Source organism: Psammomys obesus, unplaced genomic scaffold (assembly GCF_907164565.1).
Source record: "Psammomys obesus unplaced genomic scaffold, mPsaObe1.curated_primary_1811, whole genome shotgun sequence".
NCBI classification, from domain to species: domain Eukaryota; kingdom Metazoa; phylum Chordata; class Mammalia; order Rodentia; family Muridae; genus Psammomys; species Psammomys obesus.
The window spans coordinates 3,045,326-3,071,177 of record NW_026590405.1 but is presented as its reverse complement, the minus strand read 5'-3'; the positions used below and the strand labels follow the sequence as shown (position 1 = coordinate 3,071,177).

General features: G+C 51.2%; 1 protein-coding gene across 1 annotated transcript; it reads right to left on the bottom strand.

Annotated features, from left to right (window-relative positions):
• Positions 1-3,043: 3,043 nt before the first annotated feature.
• Positions 3,044-21,102, bottom strand: Rsph1 (radial spoke head component 1). The gene is made up of 9 exons (XM_055607032.1): positions 20,945-21,102; positions 17,631-17,744; positions 17,423-17,528; positions 12,655-12,745; positions 12,089-12,224; positions 8,785-8,856; positions 6,049-6,208; positions 5,354-5,488; positions 3,044-3,278 (listed from the first exon to the last, which is right to left on the bottom strand). Exons 1-9 carry the CDS (start codon positions 20,996-20,998, stop codon positions 3,238-3,240), a joined length of 909 nt encoding a protein of 302 aa, XP_055463007.1. The 5' UTR covers positions 20,999-21,102; the 3' UTR covers positions 3,044-3,237.
• Between the last annotated feature and the right edge of the window lie 4,750 nt (positions 21,103-25,852).

The following is a 25,852-nucleotide window of genomic DNA, read 5'->3' as shown; positions in this document are numbered from 1 at the left end:
CATATGCCGTCTGGATCCAGCTGGAATACAGACACGCCTTTAATCCCAGGTGACAGAGGCAAGCAGATCTCTGAGTTCAAGGCCAGCCTGGCAGAGAGCAAGTTTCAGGTAAAGAAAAGTTTAGGTCCAGACATGGCAGTACTCGCCTTTAATCTCGGCACTCAGGAGACAGAGGCATGCAGATCTCTGAGTTCTAGTCAGCTCTGAGTTCTAGTCAGCTCTGTTCAAGCAGTTCCGTTGAGTCAGTGAGTTGAGAGGCAGTGCAGTGGAGTTATGAGTTTGTGGCCGTTCCGTTTGTAGAATTCAGAGGCAGTTTTACAGAGACAGGTTGAAGAGGAAACAAGCTAGACAACGGGTGAAGACAGAACAAGCCAGAGAATGAGAAGGAGCCAGAATAGAGGGCTATAGTTAGTTTAAGGCCAAGCAAAGCAATTCATTACGAAACTGAGAGAAACCAGATTGAATCAGTTTGGAGAGGTGTTTGAGCCAGAACAGCAGAGTTGAGCCAGCCAGCCAGAGTTCAGAAAGAGCGAGCTACAAAGAGTGAACTTATTCAGCAGGAAGTCTCAGAGGCTGAAAACACTCTAGGCCTAGATTAGATTGTGCAGAAGCTAGAAGCTTCCAGGACTCGGTCTAAGTTAGCAGAATGAAGCAGCAGGCTTCCGAGACAATAATTACATCAGGCGAATGAAAGTTACTTTAATACCCATCTGGCTTCCCAAACAATGGGACCTGAATCTACCGTCTGGATCTTCTCAAGTTTTGGGCTAGACCACGGCCTACTATGGAAAGTAGCCTCCCACCCAGGGTGGCCTATGGCCCGGCAGCCCCTGGGAACTGGGACAAATGCACACTCAGGTCTCCCCAGACACCCTGAAGCAGAAACTCAGAGGTGTCCAACCACCTGTGTTTCCTCTGTAGGTGAGTTTCCCCGAATGTGCAGGGAGCCTCCTCAAGAGCAAGAGAGAGGTGTCCCAGCAGCATGCCCCAGGGCCAAGATCCCTCAGGCTGTTCTCAGTAACTGTCAGTTTGGGTGGAGATGGGGGGTCAAATCACAGCTGCAGATGAGAGCCTGGGCAGAGTAAGGAGGCTGGATAGGAGTGTGAGGTGATGCTAAGGGCTGAGGACCAGGGGAGCTGGGAGGTAGGCTATCCTGACATGGCATCCTCACTTGAGACTTAAGACTTACTGTGTGGCTCAGATCCCAAGAGAAGCGCCCAATCATGAATTTTGCTAACAATGGCCTGAGCAAGGACAAGTGAAATGAAAATGCTTGAAATTTTTGGGGCAACGTCTCCAGGAAATGATGGGAAAATGGATGGATTGTTTTCGGCAGACACTGCCAGTCCCAAGCACCCTGTCCGGGGGAGTCTAGGAGACAGTGAGAAGAGATGCTGTGGGCAGTACTGGAGAGCGGGAGGAGCCTGCCCTGCTGGGGGTAGAGCCTGCTTCAGCACTGGGACTGGCTCTCTCCATCTCACTGGGGCAAGATGAAACTCTTGCCTTCTGAGCAGCTCTGGGAAAGAGGACAGGCTGTGAAGGATGGGACTTAAGGGGTTTTGATTTAGTCCCCAGGCAGAGGGAACAGCTCATGGGAGGGAAAGGAGACACCAGGTGTGAGTCCATGGGACACTAGACCATAAGCATGGCAGGCACCTGCAGTTGCCAGGGGACCTGAAGAGGGCGCCCACTGCCAACGCCCGTGAGTGGCCTGTGGCAGGGAGCCCTGAGCCCAGCAGGGTGGAGGATGATGGCAGATGGCGCTTCTTTCCAGATGCAATGTTTTATGGGGGGTGGGCACCAGAAGCCCACGCTGTTATCCCAATAGCCTGCTGGGTTGCCTAGCAACCTCTGCCATCATCACCTGCCGCTGCCAGGTGTGTGTCAGACAAAAAGAACCCACCTGCCCGCCCGCCATCCCCTGCTCTCTCCTACTCCTTTTCCTCTCACACTCGGTCCTGTGCTCAGGGTTTCTCTCCCTCTCTCTGTCTCTCTCTCTCTCTGTCATGGGCACCCTCTTCTCTCTTTCCCCCTCCGCCTTTCCCACAATAAATCTCCTTATCTTCTTTGTAGGCGTGAAAAGGATTCCTGTAGGCTGCAGGAAACCCACCAGTTGGACCCCAGATAACAGATCAACAGCCTACGTTTCCCACCTATCCCCTATTTCAGAGGGTGGGATTCCTCCCCCTTTCCCTAGTGTTAGGACTCCCCCCACCCAATTACCAAAACCCTGGGTCCAAAAGTTTCAAATGTGCGCCTAAAAAAAAAATTCTCCCTAGCCTATTTTAACACATATATGTTCCTGGATCCTGTCAGGTCCAGGTGTTTCCCACATCCACGACAGCGCCAAAGCCCTACGCACAGGTGCTCCGGTCTAACCTCACAGATGGCGACAGCTCGACTTGCACTTCCCGGCCTAGCTGCAGATGTGGTCTCAGTCCTGGACAGCAGTAAAACAGCTGGCTCTCCTAGGACTTCACCTGCGCCCCCCACTTCCCCACTCCCTTAGGGTCCCCATAGATGTTGTTGCCCGGAAGTCAGCAGGAAACAGCTTTTTCTGAACACAACGTCCTCGTTCCCACCTCGCCACCCCTTCCTAGTTCCTCATATGGGGGTGGGGGTGGGGGTGGAGGGCTTGAGAAAGAGTTTATTGTTCGGTTGTGTGTTTCATGAAGGGTATGGGGAAAGGTGTTTTACTTTCATGAGAAGTACCCTGTTACAGTAAAATGAATGATAACTGTCATGAACACAAAGAAATCATCCCAATAGCCTGCTTCTAGGTTGCCTAGCAACCTCTGTGATGTCATGCCATCACCTGTGCCAACAGGTGTGCACCAGGTGTGTGCCAGATAAAAAGGACCCACCTGCCATCCTGCACTCTCTTACTCCTCTTTCTCTCCCTGTGTGTCTCTTTCTCTCTCTCTGTCAGGGGCACCCTCCTCTACCTTCACCCCTCACAATCAATCCTCTTCATACCGGATGTGTTACGTGCTCATATTAATATATATTCTAACACATACCCCTTCACCCTCTCTGCCGAGCGAGCCCCAGGAGGAGCCGGAAACCAAGTCATGAAGGCTGTGGTGGAGGCCCCTTCACAATCACTGAACACACCGGGAGATTTATTTCCAACTGCAAAACAACAACTGAGGAAAATTGACAGCCAGCCGGTACCGGCCCCAGCTGACTGGTGATAGCGAAGGCACTGCTGGCTGGCTGTGTTCTACCTCCTTCATTTTATTCCTGGTCTAACTGTTCTTCATCAAAGTTCACATTTCCTGGGAAGGAGGGAGAACACAGGAGAAGCATAAAAGTTAATGATATAATAATAATAATAATAACAACAACAACAGATTACAACTACTTAAGCCTTTAGCCCCTTCTCAGGCCCCATTTCCTGCTTCCATTCCAGATCCCTGGGATGAGCTTCTGAGCAGAGGCTCCTCCTCTTCCTCAGGGACCAGCCATGATCTGCTCATCCCAGCCTTGCTGGACCTGGTCCCCCGGGTAAGCTCATAACTGCTCACCTGAGTTCTGTGTTTCCCTAAGGTCTCTGTCACACCCGCAGACCTGAAGCGCCAGTCCAAAGGCCCACCGCTCGATTTCAAGGAAGAGTGCAGGAGAAAGCTGAGGCCCCCTCCCCCAGCTCGCCCTGACTTCAGGCTGTGTTTCTGTCTGGAGTTTTCGGTCACCTCCATTTTGCCCTTTCTTGCTGCCTCTCAGCACCCCCTGGAGCTGACCCTTCCAGGATGTATTTCTTGCTCTTGTTTCAGAGGCAACACGGTGACAGTGCCTGATCTTCTACGAGTGAAATTGTGGGCATGGGTGGCTCTGGATGAGACCCCCGTCTCTCCACCCCACACTGAGGGGTGCCAGCAACCCAAGGTCATGTGCAGTGAAACTTGCCCGCTTTTAGGAACCCGAAGATAGGGCGTGGGCCTGGCACTTTCCTAAGTGCCCACAGGACCCTGCAGGCAATGCACCTGTGAGGGGTCGCTCTCACCCACATCATGAAATGAGAGGTCAAAGGTGAGGGTTCCACCAGAGCCTGCTCAAGGGATGCTGCCTCTTCGGTGTGCTGTTACACTGTTCAAATTAACTGTTGCTGGAAAAATCTCAAGTTCACGTGTGTGTTCCCACCAGTTAAACAGAAAACTGGTTTTACCTGATTCTGTTTCAGATTTTTTTTTTTTAAGACTAGGAAATACATTATCTCCTAATTTACAACCAAAATCAAATCAGCCTTCGTGGTGATTTGAATAAAAATGGGCTCTGTGGTGCTTTGAATAAGTGTGGGCCCCAGAGATTCATGTGTTTGAATGTTTGGCCATGAGGAATGGTGCTAGTAGGAGGAAGTGTGTCACTGTGGAAGTGGGGCTTTGAGGTCTTAAATGCCCAAGAAGCACAGTGTGAAACACATCTAGTCTTCTCGTGACTAGATGCCTTTGGATCAAGGTGCAGGACTCTCTGCTTCTCCAGCACCATGTCTGCCTGGATGTGGCCATGCTTCCTGCCATGATGATAACGGACTGAACCTCTGAAACTGTAAGCCAGCCCTTTATAAGACTTGCAATAAAACCCTAACTAAGGCAGGCTCCATAGGCTCCTAGGGAGTGGTATTATAAGGAGGTGTGGCCTTGTTGGAGGAGGTGTGGCCTTGTTGGAGGAAGTGTGTCACTGGGGGTGGGCTTTGAGGTTTTAGAAGCTCAAACCAGGCCCACTGTCTGTCTCTTCCTGCCGAGCTGGATGTAGACCTCTCAGCTCCTCCTCCAGCACGATGTCTGCCTGTGTGCCACCATGCTTCCCGCCATGATGAAAAAGGACTGAACCTCCGAGTCATCTCCAGTTAAGTGCTTTCCTTTATAAGAGTTGCCCTGGTCATGGCGTCTCTTCACCCTAACACATGCTGCTACCTGTAGCCAGGGGAGCAGCCTGGGGTACCCAGTCTGTCCCTGAGAACAAGGTCAGATTTATCCCTGTGGCGAAAGATTTTCAAAGATTGCAGGAGCCTGAGGTGGGCTCCCTGCCCTGTGGGCCGCAGGGATAGACCTGTCCAGACCGTTCCTCTAAACCCCTTAGAACTATTCCCAACCACATCTGGTTTTCTCTCCCTCCCCCCCCCCCCGGGGGAGTGTTGAGAAGCAGTCTCGCCAGGCCAGTTTCTGCCATGGTCAGGCTAAACTGGAGACCAGCTGGACTTCTGGTGACCTTACACTGGCCTCCTCAAGGATCATTCAGGTCCCTAAGCCCCGCCTGAGGATAGCATGGCGGAGGAAAGAGCAGCCTGCTCCTCCCAGGATATGCGGCTGGCCTCACACTGGCTCCGCCCACTCTGCAGAGCGCATGTTCTTACCCTGGTCCATGTCGTAACTGTTCTCGCGGCTCTCCTGCATGAATGTGTCTAAGTCTTCCTCGCCGGCCCTCATCTCCATATCACCCTCAAAACCTTCTCCTATCCCCTGGGCATCATCTGGGGGTTCACCGGTACCTGGGATGAAGACAGTGATGGTAGAACGAGGTCACCAGAAACATGAGTACAGACCTGTGTGTCTAGCAGCCCTTCTGGTCTTCCCAGCAATGTCCCATGCTCCCGAGGTTAGGGCCTCCTTTCCCAGACCCCCAAGCTCCAGCCCAGGCCTGGCAATCCGATCACCCTGCCCCATCTTTCCACTTTCTTGGCAAGACCACCGTAAAAATGCTGTCTCGATCCTTCTTCCAACACGGGCATGTGGCCCCATTTGCTATTGGCTGCTCAGCCCAAGTCACGCCCACAGCAAGGCACTGCCAAGTGAACTCTGGCTATTGGAGGATCCCCCAGGGCTGCTGGGGCCTGTGTCCTAGCTGGGCATTCCTTCTCTGTATTGATCATCATTCTTCTCCTCTACTCCCTGGGAGACTCCCATTCCAGATACTTGCCCTTATAACATCCTGCACCCGAACTGACCCAGAGGCCATGTCCCAGGCAGCCCAGCTCCACCACGCCTGAGGAAGCTGTGCATGGACATAATTAAGGGGCGCTTGCCCTGAAAACCACAGGGTGTTCTGTACCAGTAGCTCCTGGTACTTCTTCCTGGCCTGGTCCCTCAGCAGGAGGCTGCTCCTCAGAGAGGGTTGGAGTCCACAGGGCCAGCTCTGTGATTTTGAGAGCTTTCCATTTGGGAATGATAGTCACTAATGTCTCTTCCTCCTCCTCCTCTTCTCCTCTTTCCTATTTTAAGTGCAAAAAAAAAAAAAAAATGAGACGTCATCTGCATTGCTATTATTTGATCTGGAATATAAAATGACAACAGGGAAGAGAGAAAGACCCACTCTGAACTGGGACCTGAGCCTTTCTGTCACACCATTCCAGAACAATTGTGACTACCGGTGGCGTCCTTTAAGGTCTGACAGGGAGCCACAGAGCAGAGGCTCCTCATGTCCCACTTAAGTAGTGCCCTAAGAAAGCCCTGTGATGTCCAGATGGTGGCCAGGAAATGTATAAACACAGGGCCTCTCCTATCAGGAGTACAGAGATCAAATTCAGCAGCAGTAGAATGAAAGGTCGGTGCTGGCAAACGTGTACTTCCTACAGGGATTGGAGCCAACATGTGTCAATTTTTTTTTTTCAAATGTTATCTGCCAAGTCAATTCTGTAGCTTTTATATAGTTCCAGAGATCAACCTAATAAGTCTGTGAACAGAACATCACCGTCATGGCCACGGGTGGAAACGGCTATAGCCAGAATTCCAAACATCTGCTCAGCCACCCAGAAGTGAATTCTCTCATTTGGTTCCCAAAGTTCTGAGTTCCACCACCCAAAGGGTGACACAAGTACTCAAGAACAGGGGTGGCCGAGCCTGTCCTGCATCAGTCACCCAGAAGGCTCTCTGAAACACGCGCGCTGGCCTCACCACACTGCTCCTAACTCAGCCAGTCAGGACTGGAGACTAATAATTTACTTAAGTTCCGGGTCGGGATGGCAGACTAGTGATTTTCATAGATTCCCAGGTGACCCTGAGACTGATGAGCCAAGCGTCATACTCTGAGGGCGTCTCCAAAGGACCTTGTACTCTGGCAAGAGCTGACCTTCCCCAGGTGGCAGATGTCCCTTCCTTCAGCGGCTGGCGGTCCACAGCTGACGGTTCATGACCTGACTCCCTCCCAGGGCTCTCACGAGGAAAGCCACAGAGCCCTGGGTTTCACAGAACCCCCAACCCCACTTTCCTGCACTGCTTCCTGGTCCTGGCTCAGGCCGGTCGCAGCTTCAGGGCTGTCATAGCACGGGTCACCTTCTGTTCCCATACAATCCTCCTTCCTCCACTGTTGAGCCCACACGTGCATGCCTCAGAGGGCTGAAGCTGACTTTCTCAGTGTTAGGAAATGATCTGAGCCCTACCCCCAATAATGTGGTGTTGCCTTAGCCCCCCAGGACCTTAGAAAGGACCTATTTGAAGATTAGGTGATCCGGGTAAAAATGAGGGCAGACTACGGTAGGTATTTTCGTTCCTTCTGCGTAGCTGTGGCAAAATACCCGAGGGAATGACTTACAAGAGGAAAGGAATGTCTGGGCTCAAGGTTTCAGAGGGCTCGGACCATCATAGTGGAACTGTTTATGGCATGAGCCACAGGAAACAGAGGTGGGAGCAAACGGGAAAGGGCCACCGGGAAACACAGACCCTGAGATATACCCCTGGTATATCACATTTCCTCCAATTAAGTCTCACTCCCTAAGGTTTTCAGAAACTCCCTAATTAGCCCCACCAGCTGGCGACCAGCATTCACCTCACGAGCTGGGGGTGTAGGGGTCACACAACAGGACACTTTACATTTAAACCAGAGCAGCTGGCAACATGGCTGTGTCAGGGAGACTGCCCTAAAATGCTCCCTTTGAAGCGACAAGCAAAGATGCTGAGCCGAGAAAGAGGAGACCGGGCCGCGCGCCCTGGCACACACCTGTGATCCCGGCACTCAGGGAGGCAGAGGCAGCCAGATCCCTGTGAGTTTGAGGCCAGCCTGGTCTACAAAGTGAGTCCGGAACGAGTAAGGCTACACAGAGAAACCTTGTCTCAAAAAGGAAAAAAAAAAATGAGGAGACGTGATGCTGAGGTTTCAGAAACCTCTTCGGGGAGGGGAAGAGAGAGAATGAGAATGTTCACACAACTTTTATCTCAGCCACGTTACCACTGTTCTGTTTTTATTTTATTAATCATTACTGCCGCCTCTTACTGCACCTGCTTTATAGATTAAACTTTCTGATCTGGTACTATCTACTGTGCCATAGATAGACAGACAGACAGATAGACAGACAAACAGACAGACAGATAGATAGATTTATGGTTGGGGTCACAACAACATGGGGAACTTATTAAAAGGTTGCAGACACATAGACACCCCTTCACACACACCTGTACCTGAGGGCCTAAGAGTGGCGACACTGGTGCCAGCTGGAGAAATAGCAGCCTGGTATTAACATGCATGTTAAATGTAGCAGAGGAATTTATTTACCAACAAGGCTTTCACAAGCAGCACACCCCCCCCCCCCCCCCCGTGAGACAGGGTCGGCCACCGGACATCGTGCTGATGGTCACCAGCGCCCAGATGCCATTCCGGGACTGACACCTGCCGGAACTCGGGGTTAGCCAGTTCCTAGCCCCAAAATCTAGCCCTGACTCCTGCAGGCACTGAGAAATGACACTGACTGCTTAAGCAGCTGAGCCGGCTAAGAGCACGCCCTAAGCCAATCACGGTTCACCTAGCGGGCTCAACGGGGCTGACAGGGCAGATGATCAGCCCCTGGGAACTCACCACATCTGTCAGGCGGTATTCACCGTGCTGTTCGCATCCAATGTCAAATATGTATTTTCCAGGGCCGACAGGCTACGGGGAGAAAGGAGTTCGGTGCGTTTTATTCTTCAGGGTCAACGGTGAGCAGAAAGCACAGAACACCTCCTAAGCGCCCCCTGAAAGCCCACCCCGAATGGCCTCACCGCGCAAAGCCTGAGAGGGGTCACGGAATGCTTTTTGTCAGCTGTCAGCTGACGGAACTGCGAAAGGTTTTGTTTTTGAAGGCCTCGGTCGTGTTTTACTGCTTCATGAAAGGAGTAAGAAACAGACTCACTTTAGAACCTGGAATAAATCGGTGCCTGTGGGCAGACTAGCTGGAGGGAGGCCGGCTACCAAGGCCCTGCCGTGTTAGCTGTGGCACTGGATTCGGCGCAACTATTTATTTACTTAGTAGTGGGGCTGGGTGCACATGTCACACACAGCACGAGGCCAACCTGCAGGAGCTGGTCTCTCCTTCCACCCTGTGGGACCTGAGTGTCAAATGTCGGGCTTGACTTTGGGTGCCTTTACCCACAGATCCATCTTACTGGCCCCCGGGAGGTTTTTATTATTTTTTAACAGAAACCTGGTCACGGTTACACGCTCTGGCACCACTCTGACTTAGAAACCGAGTGTGAACCACGCCTCAGGTTTACAAATGTTTTACCGTGTCACCAATTGCCAACATGACATTTGATCTCACCCTGGGCCATGAATTATATATAACTTGCTTTACTCGGTTACTGATGTTGACCGTTGCTATGCGGACACCATTCTTTGCCCAAGTGCTGGTGTGAATGTTCGGTTTGTTGTTTTGTTGCTATGGCTTACTGTATAGCTCAGGCTGGCTCAGTCTCATTGCCTCTGGTCTTAGCTGAAAATGTAGACCTTCAATACTATACTGGACTTTCAATTTTCTTTCCTTCTTTTTCCTTTTTTTCTTTTTCTTTTTTTTTTTTTTTTTTTGACAGTGTTTCTCTGTGTAGCCTTGGCTGTCCAGGACTCACTTCGTGGACCAGGCTGGCCTCGAACCCACAGAGATCTGCCTGCCTCTGCTTCCCTGAGTGCTGGGATTATGGGCCACAATGCCCAGCTGGGCTTTCAATTTTCTAGTCATTATGCCTCTTATGAAATTAAATCTATTTTTTCTTTGTGAGTCTGTTTAGGGGCTCTTTTCCTCATTTCTGCACTTGTAGGTAGTCACCTATTTTTTATTAGTTTTGTCCATGGTTACATTTAAATATTCCTTCCAGAGAATACCTTTCTCCCTTTGCTGAACGACAGTCTAATTTTACTGTCCCCTATCCCTTTTATAAAGTCCTAAAAGACAACGAACGCTTTTAAAAATATAACCTTTAGCAGTTTCCTTAGCCACCAGCTGACAGAAACATCTGCATCCCTCCAGACTCTGCCCAGTGAAAGGATTTGGGGTGACTTTATCTAGTTATCTAGTTTCTCTGCCGATCATTGCCCCTCAGTTCATCAATTGTCAGCCATGCCCTGGTGAAGTGTTCAATCGTCTTATCTCCTAGTCTGTCTCCCATCTCCATCCTCCTTCATCCTGACTCGCCAGCAAGGACGGGGATGGGAAAATGTCTGAGAAACACTAAGCAGTGCTAAGTGGGTGAAGGAAACACACAGTTTGAGAGAGAAAGGGGAGGGAGGGAGAGAGAGGAAGCCATGCTTGCACATCAGCATTGGGGGAGGAAGAAAGACAAAGGTTGTACCTGATAAACTGAATGTCATTTGAACCTGTGACAGAATCTGGGTTCTGATGTTGATGAGGGAATAAGTTTGTGCAGCTTTAAAAGACAATGGACAGTGTTTGTGCTGTTTCAAAGATGTCGGCCCCTCACTCTCAACCACCCAGCTGTCTGATCGACCCTTGACACGCCTGGGAAGGAGCCCCAACTAAACAATGCCTTCATCAGACCGTAGGGCCATTTTCCTATTAGTTAAAGTGCTGCAGGAGGGCTCGGTCCGCTGTGGGCAGAACCGTGCCCAGGCAGGTGGGCCAGAGCTGTGTAAGGAAGGCAGCAAACATGGCCTGAGAACATGGCGGTGAGCAGCGTTCCTCCATGAACTCTGTTCCGCGACCCTGCCTGGCTGGAGCGGCCACCCCTCCCCTTCAGTCCCCGAGCCGACTTCCTCAAAGTCGGCTGGGACTGGGACCCTTAAGGTGAAATAAACCCTTTCTCCTTCCCAAGCTGCGTTAGGTCATGGTGTTTCTCGCAGCCACTGAAAAGCAACTAGGACTCTGCCCTATACAAATGCATTTGCCGAAATGACAACAAAGTGAAGTTTAAAGGTCTCACTGGCTGTCGTTCTTGAGTCCGGCGTCACCTGCCTGTGAAATGGCGCATGTTTTCGGGTGGGGTGGGGGTTTCGGGTAGTTAACAGACTAGCCAACAAAAGTGGAAACACGGACCCAAACGTAGAGTGGGTCACTTCAGCGTTCCCTTCCCTTTAAGGGTCAGAGCAGAGAGGATGCCCTCACCCTGCACCGGGAAACCTGCTAGGGATTTGGTCAGGCAGCTTGCTGTGTGGTGTAGGCTGGAATGGCAGCAGCCATGGAGGACTATGCCCGGGGTCACGGCCCTCTGAGCCAGGGCAGGAGCTCTGTCTAGACCAGGGGGCCTCCTCTGCATTTTATTCCACATGCCCACAAGTGTGAGATGATAGCAGATATGCCTTTGTGCCCTGGGACCTCATGAAATCTCAAAACCTGTTCTGCATAAGCTATAGTATGTGTGTGCATGTGGTATACAGAGTTCCTAAGGGAGGGGTGAGAGAGAGGGGCAGTGAAGAGGAGGGGAATCGTAGCATCAGACAGTGTACAATTTAAGCTTTTTACTAAATGTCAGAGCAAAGCCTCCCGGTTTACTCTGTCTTTCAGACCAGCTGTTAAGGCTCAAGTTACATGTAAATGAAACGGGGTGGGGGTGGGGAGCTCTTAAAGCTCTCCCCAATCAGGAGCTGCAGGCTGGCATGAAGAGCATGAAAGGAGCCCCTGGGGTTCTCCCCACACACCCCAATTCGGCATGATTTACCAGTGGGAAGAACTGCACACAGCCAGCAGAAGATGCCCTCGTATCAAGGGCACCGCCCTTAACAGAGACACAAAGTGCTTCCGAGGCCCGGGAGGACAGGCTCAGCTTTCTGCCTCCCACCCCCCTCTGTGCTCTGTGGGCATCAGAAGGGCTCAGAGTGGTGAGGCTGTCCTCATCTGGTGGGACTGCAGGGCTCCTCTGAGTGTTTAGTGTTAGCACCCGGCACACCGACTTACGTTTTTGTTTATGAACTTGCCCTGGTATCTGTGGTTCAGGTGGATGAGCTCGGCGGCACCCTCCTGCTGCCCGTTCACCCAGCTACCGACGTACTTACTGCCGGTCTCTGCGTACAAGTAGGTGCCTTGCCCGTGCCTAGTGAAGACAGGACAAGGGCACTTGGTCACTGTCCGGTGTGGAGCACTGACCCTAGGACCAGGGGGGACCTGAGTGGAGGCCGGCTCACAGGCCTCTGTGTTTCCTGTGTCTGGGTCCACTCGAAGGCTTGGCATGCCACCCACACGTGGGACAGTAAAGAAGCGTGGAGCCAGCACCATCTAAGGCATAGAGGCCAGCTGTCTGCACACGACCTGCTTTCTCCGGGCAGATGCAGGGCTGGGCTAGACTGGCCCTCCCTCCTGTCTTCACCCCCTGGGGCTCCTGCATGGAGGAGCCCAGGAGCTCGGCTCCTCTCAGCAGCCCCTCCCCTACACACCAACCCAACAGCAGGGAACCGCCTTGCGTGGGCATCATCCAGTTCTTAACACCACAACTGGACCCCCAAGACTGCAGGAAGGAGCCAAACCTTTGATGAGCGAACCACTCCCCCGTGTAGGTGTCATTGTTGACGTAGTAGTACACCCCGTGGCCGTGCCTCTGGTCATCTGCCCATTCCCCTGCAAGAGACCACACACACAAAGCCACATGAGAACAGGCGGCTGCCATGGCCCCTGCTACCCCAGCAGGATCCAAGCAACATGCTCTGTAAGAGAGAACTTCGTAATCAGGAGACTAAGCCCGGTGCCTCTCTCCTCTCCTCTCCCTCCAGCGCAGGCCCCTTCTCCTGCGCTGTCCGCTGGTGAGAACTGGCTAAGGAGGGCCAAGTTAGGAGCCCGGGACACAGATCTGGAGGATGTGTGCACGTGACGTGCTTTCACAGGTTGGTGGGCCCGTGGTGAGGGTCCCAACAAGCTTGTCGGACCAGTGACCCCAGCCATACTCCATTAGCCTTGGAGGTGCTGCTTGATGGTCTAGCCTCAGCGTACACTCTGTCTCTCATCTGGGCATTTGGTTCCAAGGCTGCCCTCTTGCCAGCTCCTTCACTCCACCTCACACACTCCCCTTTCTGGCCTGGGTGGCCCAGCCACTCCCCTCCATGTGGGTGGGTCCTGATAATTCCTCTTGCACAGGGCATGAAATCCTACCGCCACTGGGAAAACAGCATGAACTCTGGAACAGGGCCTGACAACAAGGTCATCAATTTACCAGGTTATCAGCCACAGAGGATTTGAAATCAGCCTCTCAAAAGCTCCTCAACTCTTACAGCTAACACTGGAAAGCAACCAAGGTGGACATTACCTAAAACCTCAGATACAACCAACAGCAAACCAGCACCGGGGTGGAACTTTCTAGACTTCTACCCCAGATGGAACTGTCTAGAATGAAACTACAAATAATTAAAAACTAATTGAGACCAATTTGTTTAAAGAGAAAGGGACGATGTTGTCTCTACAACATTTATAGAAAAAATATTGGGCCAGGTGTGATGATGTATGCCTTTAATCCCAAGTGTCGAGATTAAAGAGGCAGAGGCAGTTGGATCTCTGTGGGTTTGAGGCCTGCTTGGTCTACAAAGTGAGTCCAGGACAGCCAGGGCTCTTGTTACACAGAGAAACCCTGTCTCAAATAAATGAATAAATAAATAAATAAGGGGAAAAAAAGAATATTGGCTAACACAGGCAGAAGATAACTACCTCACAGGTAGGAGGCCCTGGATTCAATCCCAGTGCTAAAGAAAAGCCAAAACAGTGGTGGAAGAAAGCCATTCCAGAATTCTACAAGGACGTCTGTCATTAATTAAAAATACATCCAGGTGCCTTCTTAAATTCTGTGATGCTTATGGTACTTTTTAAAATTTAAAAATGTTTCATTTATTTCAATTTCCCGTTACAAATAAGAATTCATCTTTATAGCAATTTTGTATCCTTTTCCTTAAAGAGGCCCCTAGAATGTGTGTGAGCTTCTGGCTTGCCCAAACGCTAGAGACATTTCTGAATGCACCGTGCTAACAAAACGTGAATTATCCAAACTGTCTGATTCCGTGAACAGAACCCAAAGTTTATCCAGAAGAAAGGGGGAGGGCTTTCCTCACTTCTCCAATTTTTACTTAACGATGAGAGCGTTCTGGCAGCCTCGTGAGGCAGGAGAACACCTGCGAAAGTGGACAGCGCACGTCCCCCCAACGAGCTCCCACCAGATGGAGACGGAGGCCAGCATGGGGGTGGTCGGCAGCATGGGGCACAGGCAAGAACAGACCCTCAAAGGTGGACGTGAGCTTAGCACAGGGCAGCCTCGCCAAGCGTATGGAGAGATGGGGTGGTGATTGCCACAGGTCAGGAGGAGGACAAGGTCCCACGGAGAGATGTGAGACAGGGTACACAAGCAAGAGAGGTGGAGACTCCAGGAATTGATATAATTGGCTGAAATATACAGGTGCCAGGCCTGTAGGTGCACGCCATGGAGAAAGGTCTAGGGGAGTCTCCTAGGCCTGCGCTGGCAGCATTGTGTCCGCTTCTGCAGCATCCGACAGTTTCTGTGGTGGAATATTCCCACCGAGGCCAATTTGGAGCCGCTCATGGGGCTGCCAGAAGCACAAAATTGGCTTCTGTGAGCTGCTCCAGCACACCCTGGGGCAAAGCTAGAAGAGTTACTTCATCTGGTTTCCCTCCCCGCCCCCCCGCATCCCCCCAAAAAAGAGCTTAACAAAATGGGCCCATCTCTCTTCTCCTGACCTTGGGAGCAGGGATCCAGGCTGGTGTAACAAGAAAAATGTTACGTGTTTCACGGACACTTTTCAAAAGAGAACGAGGATGCTTACGCCGCAAACACGCTAGGCTTTATGTTGGTGAGGACCCATGAGCACATGCTGTACCACTTGAGAAGTTTGTGGCAGGCGCCCCCCAACCCAGGAAGCCCTGTGCTATAGAGCTGGCCTGCCCAGAAGAAGGTGACCCATACCTACCTGCTGCAGGCTACAATGACCAGGAGTCCAGGCTCCTGAATGGCATTTAGAACCATATGCCTGCTTTCAATTTGTTTTTGTCCTTTTCTTGAAAAAAAAAATTGTTTGAACAGTTCTTTACTAGCCTCATCACTCTTAGTCATACTACCAGACCTAGAGTGTTTAAGGGCGGAGGTGTCTGCACATTAAGCCCTTCAAATCCCTTGAACCGTGAGATTTGATGAGACTTTGGGTTGGGGCAGGCATGCCTATGCCAGCATGTCCATGCACACCTGCTCGGCAAGAACAAAGGCTCCTCTACACTGCACCCTTCTAGAACTCACACTCTATACCCTTTCATCTGCCTGCTCATCCCTGGGATTTGTAGCATCCTTTACAATGAACAAGTAACAGTGTTTCCAAGAGTTCCGCAAGCTTTACTGCCGGAAGCTCATCACACATGAGGCAGAGTTAGGGGAGCACTTAGTTAGCACTGAGCCGGACAGAAGCGGGAGCAGCCTGGGGCCCGCCCTGCATGACCTCTGCATCTGAATTGGGGGACAGTCTTAAAAGGATAAGCCCTCCCTGAGGCTATGGTAGCTGGTGCCGGGACTGAGCTGACTCCTTGGAAGCTTGTCTGCAGAGCTGGAGAACTGCTTGGTGAGGATTCCCACACTTGAGCTCACGTGTCTCGTGAGCGGACCAGCCTCATCCGTTGATTCATCTCCGAATGGAAGGGGCACTGTTCCCACACTTGGCACACCTGACCAGCAGGACGCCTCTTTTTCACCTGATTTCATGCCTAAGCCTATACTAATAAAAACCTTTAATAAAAATCCTCAACTCTGCTTCAAAGAAAGAATTCCCAAGCCCCTCCCCTTTCGATGTGCTTTATATGTAACCCAAATTATATTAACATCTACACTAAATCAAAAGTGACAAGATTAGGCTCACAAGGATCTGGGAAGAATTCAATTAAGCCCTCAATCAAATTGTTCAAAGCTCGTTAAGAAAGCAGATGGTACTTCTGGTCGACCAAGACTGCCAAGGCTTAGGAACAAAACAATTCCATGTCTAACACAGGGGCATGAATGCCTCTATGCCGTCTCGGAGTCAGACAGAATCCTCTTACTTTGCTATCTGCTGTTTTTAGTTTTTGTTTTCTCTGGGAGCGTGGCGGGAAACTGCTGTGGTTTGGCTAGGTGTTCCCCAAAAGCCATGTGCGGAAGCTTGGTCCCCAACCATAGTACTGTTGGAGCTTTTGAGACACAGAACTTACTGGAAGATGTCAGGCCACTGGGGACATGCCCATTTCTCCCTCTCTCCCTCCTTCTTCCCCTTCCCCTGCATGTTTCCTAGCAACCATGAGGTGAGCAACCAGGTCTCTAACTCCAGTGCCCTCTTTGGACACTTATGCAGGTAAAACACCGATGCATGTAAAACGCCTGCCTATATAAACTAAGTAAACAACTCTTAACACCTCTGAAAGCACCTCTCCTTGAAGATGAACGTTTCAGGTAATAGTCGTGGGAATACGACTGGCTAAGGATGTCATCCTCGTTAGAAAGTGATGTTGTCATACAAAGCGCATCACGGTCCTTGCCAAGGAGCTCCTCCCTCGGGGCAGGAAAGTCATTAGGGAGTGCACACATATCGGTCTATTCCATCTGCCTGCTACCGCAAGAAAACCACGATGGAGTCAAACCTGCTGTAGCCATCGTCCAAGGCTGAAGGCACAGACCTTTCTGAAGGTCTGAAGAAAACCAGAAAACCCTTCCAGAGACAGGAGAAACAGAGGGTGGTGAAAAAACCAGACGTTCAAATCAGCATACACTTTCTGAAGGCCCACAGCCTACTTCCTGCCTTCTCTGTTCCTGGCTCTGGGATTAGACTTGTGCCCACCAGGTGGCAGTGGTCTGTGGGGGACCTGAGGTTCTTAGACATAAGCTAAGGGTATTCCAGACACATGACATTAGCGTGGAAGGAACCAGAGACTGGGAAAGACGTCGTACGACCAGAAAACCACAAAGGCAGCTTCAGACAGAGGCTGCCATAGGCTGGCATGGATCTAGAGCACACGCAGAGCCTGTGCCCACCCAGCAAGTCTCTGGCTCACAGGAGGCATACACTGCCCTCAGGACCAGCCATATGAGGTTGGGTAATTAGATGTTTAGTTTTTAAAGTAGACTTCCTAGCCTCTATGAGCACATAGGAAGGTGCACATTCTTTCCAGTAAGTGGTAGATCTGGTGAACTTCAAGCTATCTTGTACAGTTTAGGATCTGAAGACAAGTTCAAAGACAGAAACATCCTGTACAGAAAGAAAGAAAGAAAAAAAAAAGACTTCATGTTACCTTCATATCTGGACCCATCTGGATAGACGAAGGAGCCTTGACCGTGCTTTTTATTTTTAACATATTCTCCGATGTAGCGGGCACCATTCTTAAATTTGTAGACCCCCTGAAACATATCGATGATACAGTTCGTATTGGCCCTGAGTCCCACACACACAGAGACAATATTTAATAGAGAAAACCGGCTTCCCAAGTTGGCAGTTCTCACCTGTCCGTGTCTTTTCCCAGACTCATACTGTCCTTCGTACGTGTCCCCGTTGGGCAATCGCGCTCTCCCATGTCCATGCCGCTCTCCCAACTCATTGCGATCCCCCTCATACTCCTGGGCAAAAGAAAGCAAGCTACTTGTAGCGGCGGTTCGCTGGTGCCAAGCACCTGCCAGCCATTTCACAACTGTCCTACCGCTGAAGCCTTCCAACCTTCCACCCATGACATCACACCGGTGAGGCAGCTGGGCAAGCCTGATGGGCAGAGCTCTGGTCCAAGGTATCACGTTTAGTGTAGGTGTACACAGTGGGAGCATAACTTCCATCAGCGTCTTGGTTATGCTAAGTCTGACTCCGTAGACATGAACCAGTGTATGGGAAATGCCACGTGCACTCAGTCGGTACAGGAATGTACTACAGAGACGCTTGCAGGTGGAAGAGGTGCCCAGCCTGCACAGACACCTCCCTGTTCACCTTTCCCAGTCACTGAGGACTTAAGGAACAAATGCCTGAAGAGGACGACTCTTGCTTCTCGGGCTTCCTGGAGTGTCTGCTGTCTGCCGGGGTCTGTGTCTTGCAGGTACGTTCTGCTATGCGGGAGAGGGGAAGGAGACGTGGAGCCTCCCCTAATTTTAATTTCAAACTCGTTGTCAAAGGAGTTACAGTTCAAACACGTTTGACCCTGAGACCAGAGAGATGGCTTGATGGTTAAGAGCCCTGGCTCTTCTCCCAGAGGGTCCAGGTTCAGTTCCCAGCACCCACATGGTGCCTCACAACCATCCGTAACTCCAGTTCCAGAGGATTCAGCGCCTTCTTCTGGCCTCCTCAGGCATTGCATGCCTGTGGTACACAGACATACAGGAAAAAAAAAAAAACAGTCATATACACAAAATGAAATAAACTAATCTTAAAAAAAAAAAAAAGCCCAAATGTTAAAAACAAACCACTTCTGACCCAATCTGAAATTTCTATTAATCTATCCTGGGGATATCGTTCAGTGGTAGTGGAAATGCCTAACATAAGACCTTCGGATTCACCCCTTACACACAAACACACACACACACACACACACACACACACACACACACACACACACACACAACAGTTTGCAAGTAGTGCTGCTAGTAGGAGCTGAAGCAGGAGGCTTGCAGGATCTCTCGAGCCATGGACTTGAAGGCCGAACCTGAGCCACAGAGCAGATCCCTGCCCCCACTCCAAAAACAAGTAAATAAAAAAAGTAACACGTGCCTTTCCCCCCAAACATTATGAAATAAATGTTCTCTGACTCATATGCAGGGCTGTAACGTGCGTATAATACACGATAAAACGGCCAGAGGCCTCAGGAACGGTACAACATAATTGCTTATAACATTATTCTGTGTACTTTAAACATACACAATAATGTTCATTTGAAAATGTTAAGATATAATATACAGACGTGGATCTGTGTCTATTACGGGTACCAGGCCATCACATGGAAGACTTTAGAAACAAACAGGTAGACACTTCCTGCCTCCTTCTAGCCCTTCTTTAGCCCAGAAATCCCTGCCTAGAATTTAAGCGTCTGACCCTACAAATTGGTCTCGGAGTTGTTGCAAACTGCAGTGTGGTGGTTTGAATGAGGATGTCCCCCCATATGCTCAGGTATCTGAACATCGGCGGTGCTGCCCCGGGGAGCCTGCGGAACCTTTAGGATGCAGAGCCTTGCTGGAGGAAATATGTCACCAGGGACGGACTTTTGGCTGCTTATAGTCTCACCCCACTTCCTGTTTGCGCTCTCTGCTTTGAGCTTGGGTTTGAAGCTGTGAGTTTTCAGCTTCCTGTTGCTGCCACCATGTCAGCTCCTGTGCCTGCTGCTTATCGCTATGCTTCCTGGCCACCATGGGCCCCATTCCCTCTGGAACCGCAAGTACAAAATAAACTCTTCCTCCCCTGAGCCACGGTGTTTCTCGTCACAGCAACGGGAAAGGAACTACTACACACAGCTCCTGCACTAGAGGCCTCCCGGTATGGCCAACCCTGAGCTCTGGGGGTGGCAACGTAGAGACGTCCTTTCAGTTGATCCAAAGGTGATCTGCCATCATAGCTACAGGCTTAAACGTGTTACAGACCAGTAAGACCGGATGGGGAACAAACCAGAAACCTTGATGGACAGGACTGTTAATTTGGATATGAGCAGCAGCAGACTATAAACCGGCGACACCTCTCTCTGACGGGTGTGTGTGTGTGTGTGTGTGTGTGTGTGTGTGTGTGTGTGTGTGATGTGTCCATGTAAGTGTAAACTCGTGTGCATCATCATGAGCATCTATAGGGGCCAGAGACGGACATGTCTTCCTCGGTCATCTCCACCTTAGTTTTTGAGACGTGGGATCGAAACCCAGGTCCTCATGCTGGCCAGCAAGCATTTTACTGACTGAGCCATGTTCCCCCGCCCCCCCCCCCCCGGGGGGGGGACTTTTAGAAGTAGAACCCTGGGGGACCTAAGGAGGAGGTCAGCTAGATTGAAAAGGAGACAGCGAAGCCAGGATGCACTTTACAATTGGAGGCGAAATACCAGCCTCCGGCTAATTACATGGAGACTGCGGAGGCTAGATTTCACCCCTGAGTCTGTCCTGCTTTTCGACCCTAGCTCCTTGGTGTTGGGAGCACGTGATTTCCGGACATTTCTGCGTTTTCACACTGACCAGGCTGCGCAGATGAAACAGAAGCCGAAAGGTGGGGCCCAGGGCCAGCAAAGAGGTCTGAGCAAGTGTCAGTATTGAATTACAGAGGAGGGGCCCGGTTCTTTTGTTGTTTGGCAAACTCTCTTCTGCTCACACACAAGAGGCCTGTTCCCACTCTGTCAGCCAGGGAGTGGTCACCCTCCGGCTTAAGGAGGAGCAATCCGGCCCACAAGGCAATCAAAACCTAGCTGTGGGCCCCTTGCCTCCCCTCTGCTGCCTACACTAGGGAAGTGATTCCAGTGGCTTGGGATGGTTCAGAGAAACAGATTCCAGACCTACACGGTGATCTTCAGAGCCCGGGGCACCTCAGCACCGTGCGGGAGTTGCCAGGAAGCAGCCTCCTCCATCCCTTTACTAACGCCCTCCGCCTAGAAATCTTCGCCTTTAATGGGAGGCGGGATGGGAGCGGGGAGGGGGGTGGAAACAAAACGTCACGGCGTTTCACCTTTCAGAGCGACTTCCTGGACGCAGCGCCGCCGGTGTGGCCGGCCGGCGTGGTCCTGTCCCCGGCCTCTGGGCCCTCGGGTCCCCACGCCTCCCGCTCTGGAGCTGCTGAGCACCCCACAAGCCCCTCCGTGGTCGGGAGCTCTCACCCCAAGATCGTTCTCTCCCTCCTCCTCTAACTCCTCGGAGCCAAGGTCCGACATGATCCGGTCTCAGCCAGGATCTCCGGAGCAGCGTCTCTATCAAGCAGGTACCAGCCACCCCCACCCGCGTCCCGCGTCGCCATGGAGACGCCGCTCAGCGGTTTGGCTCTCAGCCTGGAAGGGTGGCAGGAAAGGGCCGGACAGGAGGCGTGGGAGGAGCCAAGGGCTGGGATAGTGTCCTAGCAACTGGAAGGGTATCTCTGCCAATTGCCGCCCAGGAAGAGGGAGGGGCGGGGCCTTGGCAGACTTGGTACCCAGGCAGACCTGGCCGTCTAACCTGGGCAGTGTCGCTGTCCCCTGTGATTGTCCTCAGTGATCTGGTTTGTGGGTGCCTGGAGGAGCCACCTAAAAAGCGGACCCCCGAAGCACGAGCGGGTCCTCAGGGTGCCTTGGGTCCTCCGGAGATGCTGCGGGGACCCTCCCAGGTTCTCCCAGGTGCGATGTTTGTGGTCTGTTTTCTGTCAACAAGTACACGCAGGAGCCGCTTAGGCAGAGGCTCCTGCACACTGACCCCTGACCCCGGCAGGGTTTAGCATCTCAACCAACTCCTACCCAGGTGACTCCTGGACTCTCACTGGCAGGTGACCTGTATTCATTCTGCTCAGCTCCCTGGTGCCCGCAGGCTTGCTCTCAAATGCCCAGCCTGGCATGCCACACATGCGGGCCCGCTCGTCCACACTGGTTCTTCCTTTGAAGATAGGCCCCTCCTCCTGGGGATCCCACCCCTCAAGTTCCCACAGGACCCCCTTCCACTCACTCCTAAGCTGTTAGCTCAGGCTCGGATCTTCCTACGCCCCCCCTAGGCCAGACTTTCTGCCCCAGTATCTGGCCTCCTAACATCCTCACAGCTTCCTCTGTTCAGAAACCCCAATGCACAAGGACTCCTTCTACGGCCCTAAGCTCCGCTCCCTACACTAACTGCACTGTAAATAAACCAATCCGCCCAATCCTCCAGTCCCCTCCCTCCTTCCGGCTTCTGCTCCCTGAAAGGCCTTGTCCCCCACGCTCAAAAGCACACCAGCACACCTTTCGTCAAAGATTGGCTAAGGAGCCGTCTACCCAAGTCGCTTCAGATACAGGGTAAATATGTCCTGGAGGAAGGGAAAGGTGGCTAGATCCTGGACAAATAAAAAGCGTGCTGACTGACACACGGACACACCGGGTGCCGATTTCCACAGCCACAACCACACACCCACTGTCGTCACCCGGACGGGTGACACTTAGAACCCGCTCGGCACACCTCGAGTGAACCGTCCTTGTCATTGTGGTGGCTAATGTTGGTTGTCAACCCGTCACCCCCGGGGAAGAGGGAATCTCAATTGAGGAATCGACTCTTGCTCCGTGGGGTGATTCCTTACTTGCTAATTGGTGGAGGAGGGCCCCGCCCACTGTGGGCGGTACCATCTCTAGGCCCCGTGGGCCTGGGCCGGGTTAGAAGCGCCGAGCAAGATGGAAAAACAAGCCAGTTGCGGTGCTTCTCCTTGGTCTCAGCTGTGACCCTTGCTCTGTCTTCCCTCGATGATAGACTATGATGGTCTGCAACCCGCAAGCCAAGCAAGCCCTCCCTGCTCGCTAGCTGCTCTGGGTCATGCCCTCCGGCCTCAGTTTCCCACTCTGTAAACTAGCGATAATAAGCTTTTAGAGGTGAGAGATGATGACTGATTGATGTTTGTTGTAATAACTGGGTGATGAGAGCAATAAAAAAAAATACTATATGTAGTGTGTAGATACATACATATGTATATATGGGAAACTTAAACCACCCTAACTAGGACAAGCAAAGGCTGTTTATTCCCAAGTCTACTGTGTCAAAGGACCCGTGTCCATCGCCTGCATTTCAGGAAGAACAAGGGCAGACAGAGTCAGAAGGCCCCTCCTGTGAGAAGGGGTGGCTTTGGCCTCGGGAGCCTGAAGCAGGAGGTTACATATTGGCCAGGGTGTGTATTTAGCTTTCTTGGTTGGTCCTAGTTTAAAACGGGGACACAAATGAGGAAGGTTGCCTGATGATGCCTGATTGATGTGTTTGTTGTAACAGCTTGGTGATGAGAGCACTAACCATATACAAAGATTCTCACAGTAACCCAGCTCCCCACACCCACACACACAGACTCTGTTTCGGGGCTGCGGAATAGAGTGAGCACAGCTCTGTCAGCCAGCAGGATGACCTGTGTGGAGAATCACCTAGAGGCTGGCTTTCCAGAGCACACACTGCATCCCCTCCCCCCAAACAGGAACCTCACCAGAAGGCTGAACTCAGCCAAACTTCTCAGGCCCAAACTCTGAGTGAATGAACAAGCCACGAGCAATTAACCTACAAAGGCCCTAAAATTATAGTTTCTTAGCTCCAGAGATGAAAAGATCATAAGCATGTGTTAGCAGCTTCTCCAGTGAGGAGAAACCTGGGCATGGGGACACCAGGGGATCATCGCTGTGTCTATTTTGGTTGGCAGTTTCCATGTTTGTTTGAATTGAGTGTGTCTTATTTCTATGAGTGAAAAACATTTTAAAATGTTTAGGAACCTGGAATGGCGATGCAATGAAATATGCGAAAATGAATGTTAGCTTTTTGGGGCCATAAAAGTGTTAGAAAGCCAGCGTTTGTATCTGCGCTGACAAGGCCAGGAGGGACCGCGTGCTAAGTTCTGAGGCTGAGCCGGCACTGTTGAAGCCTTATCTTAGAAGCCCTGGTGGTCGCTTCACCATTGTACAGATCAGGACGAAGTCACGGAGAGCTGCGATCACTGCAGAAGACCAAGCAGCCAGCCGCTGGGTTCGGTTATCTGCTGAACCCCTGATCTCTGATTTAAAGGCGGCTATGGTTCGTTTCGAGTGACCATCAATCATCTCCTAAGCCGGGTGGGACCCGCTGCCACTGAAGCTGGAAAGCGACTTAAGCAAACCTACGGGTTAACGGGCTTAAGCAACGGCTGCCTCCGTCAAGTCGTGAGCTGCTGCGGTTACCAGCGGTGCGACAAAGCCCTGAAAGTTTTATTTTACCCGCAGAAACGAATCATCTCCCCAAAGCTTTCCAGCAACGTACAGACATTTCACTCAACTCCACGTGTGTCCGTTAGCCACATAATTGACAGAAATAACAGGAAGGAAGGTGCAGACGCCTTGGTAAGGGCTTTGCCTCTCTTTAACAGAGAGCCAGGGAAGATCTCTTTCTCACCCACCCTAGAGAGAATTTCTAACACGCGCCAGTAGGGGGCGCCCATCGTGCAGCTCAAAGGGCTTCCCATCAAGCTCCGGGGGCCCTTGCTGTGCCATGATCCTCAGCCCAAAGTACAGCACGTGTACCCTTCCCCTCCCCCCAGGTATATGCCCAAATGGCCAGTCATGAGATGAGAGAGGACAGAGAGCCCTCTTGCTCCCTCTGCTCTACTTCCCCAGTTGAAACCTTCTTGTCTCCCTTTTCACCGGAAAAGAAAAAGAGGAAAGGATGGTCCCCACTGACCAAACTCTTAAGTTAAGAGTTAAGGTGGGTGGGGGTGCTGATGTTATGCCAAAGGTTCTCGGACCCCAAAGACCACCACTGAGCCTATTCAGATGCAAACGCAGTAGGGTCTTTTTATTACAAGCTCGAGCTTGGGCCCATACCCTCACCCACACAGCGGTTGAGTGTAGAGCCCGAGCTCAGGGGGAGGAGGGTTTTTATTTAGCGTTACAGCAAGGTAAACTGGGACATTCCAGCTAGGCAGTTTTATGGTTGATTGGCATTTAGCAAGTATCGGATGTCTGGAGGAAATTGTCTGTCTGGAGGGCCAAGCCAAACCATAATTATTTCACTCATCCTATTGTAAAGAACACTTGGGTAAACTTCAGGTATTCACTGATTAGCCACTGCTAGGGGTAATGGTTAAATATTACTGGTTTCTCTCCATACTGTTCCTTGGGTGGGGGACTCCATTGTTTTCTTTCTGGAATTGGTGACCTATGGCCTAGTTCCTGGGACTGGTGGGTTTTGAGGGGGACAAGGAGGGGCCAAGCCTGGTTCTTTCACTGATAAAAGCACCTTTTCTCTCTGGATGAGATTGCCAAGGAAAGTGGCCATGAGGCCACCTACCAGGGCTCCACCTTTTTATCTCTCTCAGTCTTTCAAGCCCACCTCCCAACCAGAGGCTCTATCAGCCTGTCAGTTGTCATGGTGACCGAACAAGGCCCTGAACATGTCCCTTCTGGCCTCTCATGTGGAGAAAAGCCCTTAAGAACCCAAGAAGACAGGAATATGCAGCTGCTTAAACAAAAAGCAGGTTTTTGGCAAAATCAGTTCAACTCTGCCTGCTGTACGGAAGTAGACGGTTGTTTCTGATAATCGTTGGGTCCTTGTAAATTTAGCAATATGTGTAGCTATGCCTTATTGGCTATAAGCGTGTAGTGATAGAATTTTCTATTGTAAAAAGCCCAGAGTTGGGTCTCCCTGAACTCTGTTTAGGAGATGGTAAAATGAGGTGGTATCACACACACACACACATTTGTAATGAACCCAGCACTGTGCCAAGCACAGAGCCAACCCAGCATAAGTAGCATTTGCTAGTAATTATACCGATGTTTCTGGCTGTGTTTGTCTTCTTTTTGTTGCTGTGTTAAAACGCCACAACCAAGGCAACTTACAACTGAAAGAGTTTATTCCAGAGGGTAAGAGTTCATTACAGCAGGGAAGCTTGGCGACAAGTGGCAGGCATGGCGGTAGAAGCAGGAAACTGAGAAAGCACATTTCAACCACAAATGCAAAGCAAAGCGAGAGCAAACTGGGGGTGTCTTGAGGTGTGACTTCCTCCAGCCATCCTGTACCACCTAAACCTCCCCAAGCCTACACTAACCAAGTGTTAAAATGCCCAAGACTATGGGGGG

What these genes read in the sequence shown, in the direction of transcription:
- Rsph1 (XM_055607032.1), bottom strand. Translation starts at nt 20,998, where the DNA reads ATGTCGGACCTTGGCTCCGAGGAGTTAGAGGAGGAGGGAGAGAACGAT. An exon ending in GCAAGTTCATAAACAAAAAC is followed by an intron (nt 8,857 to 12,088) that starts GTAAGTCGGTGT and finishes TTCTCCCCGTAG; the next exon opens with CCTGTCGGCCCTGGAAAATA. An exon ending in CAGTTACGACATGGACCAGG is followed by an intron (nt 3,279 to 5,353) that starts GTAAGAACATGC and finishes CCTCCTTCCCAG; the next exon opens with GAAATGTGAACTTTGATGAA.